The sequence below is a fragment of the Populus alba genome, chromosome 6 (assembly GCF_005239225.2).
Source record: "Populus alba chromosome 6, ASM523922v2, whole genome shotgun sequence".
NCBI lineage: Eukaryota > Viridiplantae > Streptophyta > Magnoliopsida > Malpighiales > Salicaceae > Populus > Populus alba.
The window spans coordinates 10,059,821-10,071,286 of NC_133289.1; the positions used below are offsets into that span (position 1 = coordinate 10,059,821).

Below are 11,466 nucleotides of genomic sequence, written 5' to 3' on the forward strand. Positions count from 1 at the left end.
TTTGGGAGTTACGTTAGTTATAGGATTAGAGAGATGCATGGGATATTTTACGATTTTCCCATTGACAGCGCTCCCAATCTTACAAATAACCAAACTACTCGCCTTTCACTAGTGAGAAGAGAATATTTAACTCAACCTTTTGATGTATTTATGGTATATATACAGTGGGAAGCTAGGATTTCTAGTGAAGGAGGGTAAAGAATTATAAAGTAATTCTTACAAGATCTAAATGGTAATTAAGAACTTCTAGTGAAATTAAGAACTTAAACTCTAAATGGTAATTATAATTTAAGAAAACAAGATCTCAATAATATTTTTATAAAGTAATTATCCACATAGAAGGAGGCATGACAAAGACTAGGGTGGGCTTTAGCCTAGGTCAAGATTTTATCAATATTTTTTAATTAGTTTTATGTAAAAAAATTATAATTCTCAATTAAGTTATTAAAAAATTCTAAAAATTTGCGTAAAGCCTTCTAATATGATGCTTTAGCTTGAGTTAAAATTTCAGAATTTTTTGAGAAATTTAGAAATTTGATGAAAAATCACAATTTGATCAGTTTTATGTTATTGGATGTAATTTTCAATCCAACTATCAGATCGAGTTGAAATTTTATGATGGATCTTAAAATATATTGAGTAAAATCTAGTTAAGAGTTTAGGATAAACGGAGCTTAGTAGTGCTAACAAAAAAAAAAAATCAAATAAAAGCAAAATGACTCATTAAGAGTAAAATGGTTATTTGCCATTAAAAAATAAAACAAATTAGCTCCTTGTTCCTTTTATATGTTGCCGACTGAGCAGAAGAAGAATAGAAGAAGAAAGAAAAGAAAAGGCGAGAGAGAAATAGAAAAAAAATAAGGTAAAAACATAAAAAAATTCCAAGAAAAAAAATAAGAAGTGAGAGAATAACCTTGTAAACTTACAAAGTTCAATTTATAAAACACTAATCTAAGGAAGAATCAAGTGAAGGAAGAAGGAATTAAAAGAGGGAAAAAAATTTAATTAATTTATTTTTCAGTTGACATGAAATTGTTATTTTATCCCAGTTGAGGGGTTGTTACAATATCGATTCAGATTTAATTATAGATAAATTATATTCCATAAAACATTGAAGGATGTAACTTTAATAATGTGTTTATTTTTACTTTCGCTTTAATTTTATGCACTTTCAAATTTATTTTTTAATATTTTAGATAGTGTATTTGAATTAAAACTTTACTATTAATTTTAAAAATTCATGTACATAAGTTAATAACCGATCTTAAAAAATATTTATATATTTATTTTATAGCTCAGGACAAAAAAACTTCCTGGCTCCGCCCTTGATTATTCATAATATATTAACTAGTTCTAAAATTAATATGATAATTTTAAATTATATAAATAATAGATTCCTTGATAATCAATTGTTGCCTTTATGGAACTACAAATGATCTAGAAGCATTTCCATTTTATTCTCTCTTGTGTTGGTCTGGGATTGAATTGCCTTAAAATCTTTACACAGCGATATCTTAGAAAGAGGTCAAGTGGCATTTTTCTTGATAATTCAAATATATATATATATATATATATATATATAGTAGTTTGCGTTCAGCTATAGCATGCATTATTTTTCTTGACTATCTTACCTCTAATAATTACGTGTTCTTGTCTAAATTATATGCATGTTTAGGATGTGCAAATGTTACTTTCAGGGTTGTTTGTAGAGTCCACACTAAATTTGATAACCTAACAAATGGAAATTTAAATTTGTTGAGAATCAAATGACTAATGGCACCTAGAGGACGAAGAAAATCAGTGATTCATTGTAAATACAAACTCGATCGATGGCTTTGTCAACACCTGACAACAGAGATTACATGCTGATGACCAGTTACTTGACAAATATCCTATAATTATCATGAGGTTTGGTCCGGAGAAGTAGTCACACCATGCAAGATTGATAATTGTTCACCTCCTCCGAGAAGAAAAGGCCAGGAAAAGAAGGAAGAGCTAAATTAATCAGACGATAAATATGTATTTCGAAAGTCACTTATGAAACATTTGAAACACTTCCTTAGGGATTGAAAAATGACATTGATTATTTATATAATTAAAATCTTAGCCTTAACTTTAAAGGATAAGGATGTAGGTAAACTAATTATGTTTGGGTTTGCTTATCAGTTCGAGTTTTATATATTTCAGAGCCACTAAAAACTTACATGATTGTTAATTTTAAGTTTTCAGAAAATTAATTGAGATATATATAAATTGAACTGATTAAAAATAAAAAAAAAATTCTTAGCCTTGTTTTGAGATTTGTAGGTTCATGATATCTTGGATTAAGAATGACAGGTTGAGGTTGGAAGATCCACCCAATTCCATAGCCTTCCTTGCCGTCTTTCCAAGTTCAATTGCTCTCTTCCTTCTGTTCTTGCCTTCTTCTCCGCCTGCATCCATCAACGTAATTACTGCCTTCCTGACTTCGTCTTTCTTCACTAACACTCCAACTTTCTCTTCTTCTCCCCATCTCACTGGAACCTCAACGCCGATTCGCACACCGATCCTTAAAATCTCAACGATTAGCTTCTCATTAAAGAACTGCTCGGAAAACTGAGGCCATGATATCATCGGCACGCCAGAGCAGATCCCTTCAACTGTAGAGTTCCAACCACAATGAGTTAAGAATCCTCCAACTGATCTATGGGACAAGATAAGGACTTGAGGAGCCCAGCCTTTGATCAGAAGCCCCCTTCCTTTGATCCTTTCTTCAAACCTCTCCTTCACGAACCATTCCTCTAATTCAGAACCTCTCTCTCCAGTTTTCACTACCCAGATGAAGGGTTTGTTAGATGCTTCCAAACCCAAACCTAGTTCTATCAACTGCGATGGCACTAGGCGACATAGGCTACCGAGGCAAGCGTAAATAACAGACCCTGGCTCCATAGAGTCAAGCCACTCCAAGCATTGTGTCTTACCAATTGAAGCTTTGTTTCCCCTCTCAAACATATCTAAATTCTGCTTGTTAATTAAAGAAACTGGTCCAATGCACCATACTTTCTTCTTCAGAGCCTTTCCGTACTCCTGAGCACAACCATGCTCCAACTCGTCAAAACTATTAACCACAACCCCATAAGCTGTAGATTCAGCCTCTTGCATCTTGTTACGGACGTCATCCAAATCAGGTAAGCTTACGAATGCTCCCGGTAGCTGAGTCTTTGTTATCTCAAAACTTTTTGGCATCCCTGGCACCACAAAAGGTTCTGAATCCGAGCTTACAGTGAGGTGAGCTTTGTGAAGCCTTATATTATTAGAACTCAACAAAGAAAAGCAGCACATCCCATGAAAAACAATCCGTGGGATGTTGAAACGTTGAGCAGTTTTGGCTGTCCAGGATAAGCACTTGTCTGATATTATGCAGCTTGGACGAGGCTTGGCATGCTCAAGAATGCGTTCTAATGGCTGCTGCAGCCTAGCAACTGCAATATAGAATTTCTTCAGTAGGTCTCTTGAAGGTAAGGTGTCAAGATTCTCGTAGCCGATGGGGAGTCCCACTTCTTCGCATGGAAACGGTATCTGCACAAGACGAACAGGGAGACTAGATTCTCTTGCTCTTTCGATTATCGACGCAAATCTTGATGCATTGTGAGGGGTGGTGACCAGACTTACAGTCACACCACGCTCTGAAATGAGCCTCGCCATGTCTATCATGGGGATCGTGTGTCCCTGTGCCATAAGCGGGATCAACACAAAGTGCAGTTGACTAGACATTGGAGGCGCCATTAAAGCAGGACTGGTAATGTTTCTACTTATACAAAAAACGGAGAGGAAACAAAACTGGTTTGTCAGATGTAGGTTTCGCAATCCCATTATTGGCCAAGTCTTATTATGTGAGCTTGACTTTGAACAGGTCATGGAGACCCAGTTCTGAGGTGAGTAGCAAATAGCCAAGTAGACAGGGTTGCATTTTCCTGTTTCCTTCCTTGACTCGACCGACGTGAATCCGGTTTGCCCTTTGACAAGTCAAAGGCATGCAGATCATGATTTTGAAAAACTTGAGTTCTACCTGTTGCTTTTCAAAATTAATAGTCATAACATCTTGTCACCATATTCAGCCCTTGAAGCCAGTAATTGACTGTATTACATCCAAGGTCGGCCCTGTTAATCTATGGGCTGTGGCCTTAATTGTAACTCTCTCCGACATGCCTCTGCTCTCATTTGATGATGAAATGCTATTTGTTTTCGTGTTTGAAAACTATTTTAAGAGAAAATTAATTTTTTTATATTTTAAGGTTATTATAAAGTGTTTATGTCAAAAATAATTTTTAAAATTTTTTTATTATTTTAATATATTTTTCAAACAAAAAACATTTTAAAAAACAACCACTTTTAAATTTAATCACTTGCAATGCTTACGTTACTTCTTCCTTTTCCTGTATATATATATATATATATATATATATATATATATATATATGAATTGCATGTGAAAACGATCTTATAAATTGTTGTGTGAAATGATCTAAAATGAAGATATTCGATGAAAGCCATAAATGTTGAATATAGTTGGCCCATTTGTTATGCAATAATGCATAGTGTTTTTTCCGTACTTTTTGGTCTTCCATTTCAAAAAATAAAATTGAAAAATATTTATTTTATTTTTTTATTTTAAATTAAAAAAATTTAATATTTTACATTTTTTTAATTTAATGTATTAGTATTAAAAATAATGTTTTTTTAAAAAATATTACCTTAATATTCTTTCAAATTAATAAATTGGTATTGCTTATGGCGGCAGGTCAATCATTGCTGCATGTAACGCTGGCTTGACTTTGACTAATTCCATTTGATTTAGCCAAACAGTAATTCCACTGGGCAGTTTTCCTCAACTTATAATTTGGTTTAATTGACTCAATAATGCTATAGCTAGTAGCGTGCCAATATATATATTAATTATATATTAATTATATATATTAATTATTTACAAGACCTCAAAATGAACTTAAATTATTTTTCTTGGTTTAAATTCCATGTTTTAAAATGTCCGTTTAAGCTTGCAGAAAATCTTAAGCCCTTTTAATTATATAGACAAGATTGAACAACTATATATATATATATTCTCAGTCGAATTGTGGGTATGAAATATATTTTTTATTAATTAATTTAGTCTAAATATGTTTTTCTTTTAAATCAACTTATCTTGCTTTATTTGCAAAATAAATGGGAAATGATCGTAAATATTGAATGCTTCCTAATTATGAATGAATGAGAGTATAAATCTCTGGCGCAAATTATGAACACCTCGCGCCGCTTAATTCCCTTTTCTTTTCTTTTTTAATAATAATGTAGCTCGCCACGTAATTCTTCATATTAGTCCAAGCTTTTTCCTAGCCTTTTAATTATTTGAAATACATAGCTAAATAACACCTTTCCATTCGTGCAAGAGGTAATTTTTAATTTGTATGTTTATGATTTTAAAGGATTTTCTTATCTCTTGTTTATGAACATAGATATAATTAAATATTAAAATTGATCATTTAAAAATTTAATTGAAGCATATATTGACAACTAGTTATTTATTTTAGAGATATTTAAAATTATAATAAAAATTATTTTTCAAAGTATTTTTATTTAAAAATATATTTAAATAATATTTTTTTATTTTTTAAAAATTATTTTTAATATTTATACATCAAAACCGATTCAAAAACACTAAAATATTTAATTATTTTTTACATCGAACAAATTGTTGCACTGTTATTAACAGAGTTTTAATTTGTTTCTATGTTTCAAAAACGTTTTTTAAAAAATTTAAAATTTTTTTTTTTTTATTTACTTCAAATTAATATGTTTTTAGTGTTTTTTAATTATTTTATTGTGTTGATGTCAAAAAATAATTTTTAAATAATAAAAAAAATCATTAAAAAACAACCACTAACAAGTGGATTTGAAGGTGTGCAGCTTTGAAGCCTAGCACAAGCACAGCTCATAAAACAATTATCAGCACACTGAAGAAATACAGGGAGGGGAAGAGGAATTGGCATATATTTCAACCAGCTGATATTTCATTGATACCCTAAACTAATGTATCTTAGGCAAAAGACAGCAAGGTTGTTATTAAAGAAATGGACTAAGACTAAGAATTACAACAAATGGAACTGAGGAATCCATCCTACCTCTCAATTATTCGCATATACTCGTTTCTCAACTTTTCTTTCAAATGGCTAAGAAAAAAAAAATACAAGAATGTTTGCCTCTGAATCCATATGAAGAGTGCTAGCAATGCATGGGAGGGAAAAATAGAAACTACCTACTCTCCTGTCCTGAGAGGTAAGATCGTGCCAATGAACACGCTTTTTCCTTCTGCCTTTTGAATTCATCGTATCGCAGGAAGAAATAACCCAGATAATCAAAATCTATCGGAGACATCTTGGCCTGTTAATAGAAACATTATCAATCACTATCATATGGTTTAGTGGGCATGGCTGGTAGAGATAAAGGTTCATAATTACCTGGATTAGTGCCCATAAAGCCCAAATTAAGTGTGAAACTAACATGTAAGTGTTTGTCTCTATGTATAGAGCTTCAAGGTCTTTGTCCGATACCTGTAGGAATTCATGATCTGTCAGATACCTGTTGGAAATAATAGCCAATTGTATGTAGTGCCTTGAAATCAAAACTTAAAAATCACAGGTGGATGCAGTTTGAATAGATTTATGGGGTCAGGTGTATCTAGACCCTGCTATCAGACTCATCTAGCCCAGGGAAGTATGAACTACTAATGAAGATCCAAGATTCAAGATCAAAGTAACAGGTGAACTTCATAATCAATAAAATTCAACTTCCCATGCCAGTATTCATCTAAAATGAGTCAAAGAGGAAAGGTTTGCTCACAAGTAGACGATCTTTATAGCAAAATCATAAGACAAAGAGCAAGATTAACTATCAATTATTCATTTAAAAACAAAGATTAAACATCCATGGTGCTAGCAGTGAAACCTCACAAAGTAGGGTTGGGCATCAAATGAAGGCACACAAAATGTTCAACGGAAAAATGATATAAGAATGAAGAAAGGCTACATTGGGATTTAACATATGATTATTTAGGGAATTTGTTTTTTGTATGTTTCCATTTAACACCTCTTGCATCATCTAAAATATGGAAGAGCTGCATAGCATAGATCAAATAAATAAAGGTGGCACCACATGTCAGAAGATTTCTGCAAAGGAGATTCCACTTCTTTTTTAGAAAGTGCAATTGAGGATGACACTTGATCACAACCAAAACTTCTGATAAAGACATATATCATGGTTGCATTTCTATGTTTGCTGAGTATGGAATTCGATCCCATTAGTTAACTCATTCAGGATTTGAATATAACGAACAAAATCAATAATTCAGAATTAAAAAGTTTATAACGCAGGTCATATATAAACTAAAAAGTTCATTTACATACCGTCGAAAAAATAATTTTCAAATGACCATCATACCTCATGCGGTTTATCAGGTTGCAAAAAATGCCTGAAGAAATGATATTGCTCATCCTTACTTGGGTATCTACATTAAACGAATTCAATTGTCAACAAATCTACACATGCAACTGAAAATGGAGAAAACAAGAAGAAGAAAAATTGAAGACATACAAGCTGTAGTCACAATCATAGCCTGCATATTCATTGAAGTGATTTCCAATGTCATAACCTCTGTAACTGTATGATCCATACTCAAAATCAATGATGTAGAGTTTCTCTGAAAATTAGTAAGATTAATAATGATATCAATAGTACAAGACTCAGGAAAAAATATCCACAAATTAAAACACTCTTTTGGCACAATATTTCCTGTAAGCACATCAAGCACTGTCTTGGGAAATCTCACTGCATTTTCAAAGTCTGTTTGCCTTTAACATTTTGGACAAATTGGAAGCTATAATGACAGCAGATGCCAGAGACAGACCCATGTTCTTGTAATAATTTTAAATAATAGACAATCAAAATAAAATGTCAAAATGCAATGACATTCTTATAATCCAAATGAAATCCCTGTCATTGGACACCTCATGCAATAGTCCTAATAAGAAAATTCCATTCTTCCATTAACTATCATTTCCTTTTTCCTATTTGGTTTTCTACTTCTTGCTTAGATTCGAACCACTAGGCTTTTCTGGTACATACTGCATATAGAAGGAACACATAATTTACGTAATCATAAGCATTTTGATAATGGAACCAAGAGTATCTTGTTTAGTTTGAAGGCTGCATGCCTAGAGTGTTTCTTCTCTTTTCTCTAGTGCTGTTTATGTCTTCTTCCTTTCTTGATTGCTACAGTACCTTGGTTACTATTCACAAAACTAACTTTACCCTCAAATCTTCTGGATAATCAATCCAATACCGCATACCCTAACTCTGGCTCCCACCTAAAACACCAAATTTCAACAGCCTCAAGGTTGTCCTGCAACACTTGATGTAGCTTAGATTCAATAACAGATTAAAAAATTCATTGACAATGGCCCTGTTCAACACTGCAATTCTTGAAAGACCAACCAAGATTGATTTCTTCATGTTTACAACTAGAAGATATAATGCCGCCATCCCCTTAGTATCTGTAACTTGAATTACAGAAACAACACCAATTGAGATAGAGAGATTATAAAAATAACGCATATTTAAAGACAGAAACCAACAGAGTAGAATATTAATACCAAGAAACATGCTGCCACTCTATTAAAACATATAAAGGGGTAAAATGGAGGAAAATGCATATTAAAAATCAGTTTTCATTGACACCTTCATCTTCATTAAGCATCAGATTCCCTGAAAGCAAGTCATTATGAGCGAAAACCACTGGAGCATTGAGAAGATCTGTCAATTCCTGTTCAATTATCATGAAATAGACCTCCATAAGTAGGAAGGAATCACTATAAACCTTGCAACTTATCAACTGAAAAATGGAAATCCCATGTAGTTCCAAAGTCAAGAATGCGAACTCGTCTGTGATTATGAAACACTAATAAGTATAGCTATTTCCAGATTAAAAAAAAAAAAGAACTAAGAAAGGCCAAGGGAAACACCATGTTGTCTGACTCGTACCTGATACCATCTAACAGTTTCAATCCACACATATAGATATATTACTAACAACTACAAGGAGCATCTGGCATTTATAATACTTTTTCTACACAAGACTGTTAATTAGTTCAGTTTCACAATATCCCGTGCAAGTTACTAAGGGTCTTGGAAGTCATCCTTTAAAGCATGTTCAACAGTTCTCTAGCATAGACTACCTTAAAAGTCTGCAACAGTGCATTTTATTCATTGTACTCAATTTTCATGCAAGTACCTACATAATATTTAAACTAAAAAAATCTTGAACTTTCAAATGCATGTTAACAACATGGGTCAACGTATAAGGAAACTTAAAAACAGGTTTCATGTAAGGTGCAAGTACAAAAGACTAGTCTCTAAGGCCAAAAGCTTCAGAGAAAAAGGATAGACTAACAAGATACCAATTACAAAGAAAATTTACGGAACGAGGATCACCTTGATTTCAACAACTTCATTGTAAACTTCCTTAAACAAAATGGTCTCATATTTTTTTCGCTTCTCAATATCATCAAAGTGAAGAGTGGATGCTGCAACAAAAAGTGGCCATTGAAAATGAAAAATTAACAACCAATGGGAATGGCATGACTGTTACATCAACATTCAAGGATATCCAATGGTTGAACTGACAAAAGTTGAAAGCACCTTTACCAAATTGATTTCAAATAAAAATGGGCAGATGCTTATGAAACATAAAATCAAGGAAGCATATTAGAGTCAGAAAATATACCATTTTCATAGAACTTGAAGATGTCATTCCACAACTGAGGTTCTTTAGAGCCTGGAATATCCACCCTATGGAATTTATGGAGTTGCTTGGCAATTTCAGCAGCCAGCTTCGGCTCTCTCATGTCTGCAATCGATGAGGATGCAAGGTTAAGAAAATCAAGGGAGAGAGCACGTGAGAAAGGGCAGGAGAGGAAAGAGAAGCAAATAAAGGTTAAAATTAAGAACCTTCATAAACTCAATTTTTCAGTGTTTTCATCAAGTAATCATTTATGGTAGATGTGTTTATAGCTATAGGGTTGGTCAGGAAAATTTGAAGTTAATCAATATAATCAAAAGTAAAAGGCAAGTCTTCAAGAAATAAATGCAAATAAATTCGATCAAATTTTGAGACCGGTGAATTGTGTTGAAGGCATACACTACTGAAGACTTAAAAGGGGGTGCGGTGCAACAAAAGAAGTTGAAGTTGAAGTTCAAGGCATATGAAAATAAGGAAGGGATAATAAAGGAAGCGAGTGGGTTGTCATGGTTACCTTGCGGAATCAGTGTTCGTGCATTTATAAAAGATTGGACCATGCCATTTTGAAATACTCCAAGCAACTTGGCACCAAATCCTGCAGCCGAGAGGTATTTGATGGCCTGAAAGCAATTTTTTGTTGTTGTTGTTGTAAGCATATCAAAGGAAATGAAAGCTCCTGTTGTTGTCCATCCAATAAATCAAAAGGTAATAAGTAATCAAAGAAAATCAATCACCTGAAGCTCGCGTTCTCGATTGATAACATAATCAGTGTTGGGACCATATAATCTAACAGTTACAGGCACCTCATTTCCATCTTCTTCCTTCACAGATACCTTCAGCACTGCACAAATTCTCATTTAGGCACGTCTGCCTATTCAAGTTCAAAAGGCAAATACGAAAGAAAGTAAGAATGCTCACAGAGATTTGTTATGCCACCGGAAACCGTCTCAACAGAGAAGGAAGAATCATCCAATCTTGACCATTTCTTAAACAAATCCTTGCACAGCTCTCTGATATTGAAGAACAAAAAAAATAAATAAACACGAATAATAATTCTTCTTACTTTCTTATTAAAAAAAAAAAGAGGTGAAAGAAGCGAACATGAGAGACGGAGTCAAATCAGGTAGGGAAAGGGAGGTATCGAGGGTGAGGGATGAAGATTGAAGAACATGAGAGCTCGAGTTATCTCCTCTAGCTCCCTCTGCTACCTCCATTGCTTTCCAGATCTCTCTCTCGCTCTCTGATTCAGAATGCGACCCCATGTTTGCTGTATTTCCGACTTGTTTCTTTCGGATTACTAAAATAGATTTTGGGAATTGGGATTCACTAAGTAACTCTATTTTTTATTTAAGATTTTAGATTCCCATTAGTGCAAAATGTTAAAAATAATGGGATGCTCAACAACAACAAAAAGAATCTCTGCTTCCCACCCAAATCATGGTCCTCCCAACTGTCCTTGAAAATTCTCCCAGAAATCAAATTCAAACCCTAATTACCATTATGTCAGACACATAATATCCATGCGTGCAAGGATGGATGACATTTTTTAAGCCGGTCAGGAAAGTGGTTGCTTAACTCAAGGTCGGTAAGCTGATGTAATACCCTAAAAGGTCATCGCAACTTTTCTTCTCACGCTA

General features: G+C 33.3%; 2 protein-coding genes across 3 annotated transcripts; both read right to left on the bottom strand.

Annotated features, from left to right (window-relative positions):
• Positions 1-1,789: 1,789 nt before the first annotated feature.
• LOC118048368 (UDP-glycosyltransferase 73D1) lies at positions 1,790-3,840 on the bottom strand. The gene has a single exon (XM_035058017.2). It carries the CDS (start codon positions 3,763-3,765, stop codon positions 2,284-2,286), a length of 1,482 nt encoding a protein of 493 aa, XP_034913908.1. The 5' UTR covers positions 3,766-3,840; the 3' UTR covers positions 1,790-2,283.
• Positions 3,841-6,027: 2,187 nt separating this feature from the next.
• Positions 6,028-11,466, bottom strand: LOC118048367 (probable ethanolamine kinase). Of its 2 annotated transcripts, none has more exons than XR_004687458.2 (11): positions 10,931-11,466; positions 10,748-10,839; positions 10,564-10,670; positions 10,344-10,449; positions 9,815-9,937; positions 9,523-9,614; positions 8,770-8,854; positions 7,627-7,692; positions 7,474-7,540; positions 6,495-6,587; positions 6,028-6,417 (listed from the first exon to the last, which is right to left on the bottom strand). XR_004687458.2 is itself a non-coding variant. In XM_035058016.2 (11 exons), the coding sequence occupies exons 1-11, from the start codon at positions 11,089-11,091 to the stop codon at positions 6,289-6,291; spliced, it is 1,161 nt and encodes a 386-aa protein (XP_034913907.1). In that variant the 5' UTR covers positions 11,092-11,463; the 3' UTR covers positions 6,028-6,288. The 2 variants fall into 2 exon arrangements, 1 of the variants encoding a protein (XP_034913907.1); XM_035058016.2 differs by having other exon boundaries at positions 7,627-7,732; positions 10,931-11,463.

Coding starts and splice junctions, on each gene's coding strand:
- LOC118048368 (XM_035058017.2), bottom strand. CDS start 3,765: ATGGCGCCTCCAATGTCTAGTCAACTGCACTTTGTGTTGATCCCGCTT.
- LOC118048367 (XM_035058016.2), bottom strand. CDS start 11,091: ATGGGGTCGCATTCTGAATCAGAGAGCGAGAGAGAGATCTGGAAAGCA. Junction 10,450..10,563: donor ATCGAGAACGCGAGCTTCAG/GTGATTGATTTT, acceptor AATTGCTTTCAG/GCCATCAAATACCTCTCGGC. Junction 9,615..9,814: donor CTTCAAGTTCTATGAAAATG/GTATATTTTCTG, acceptor TTTTTGTTGCAG/CATCCACTCTTCACTTTGAT.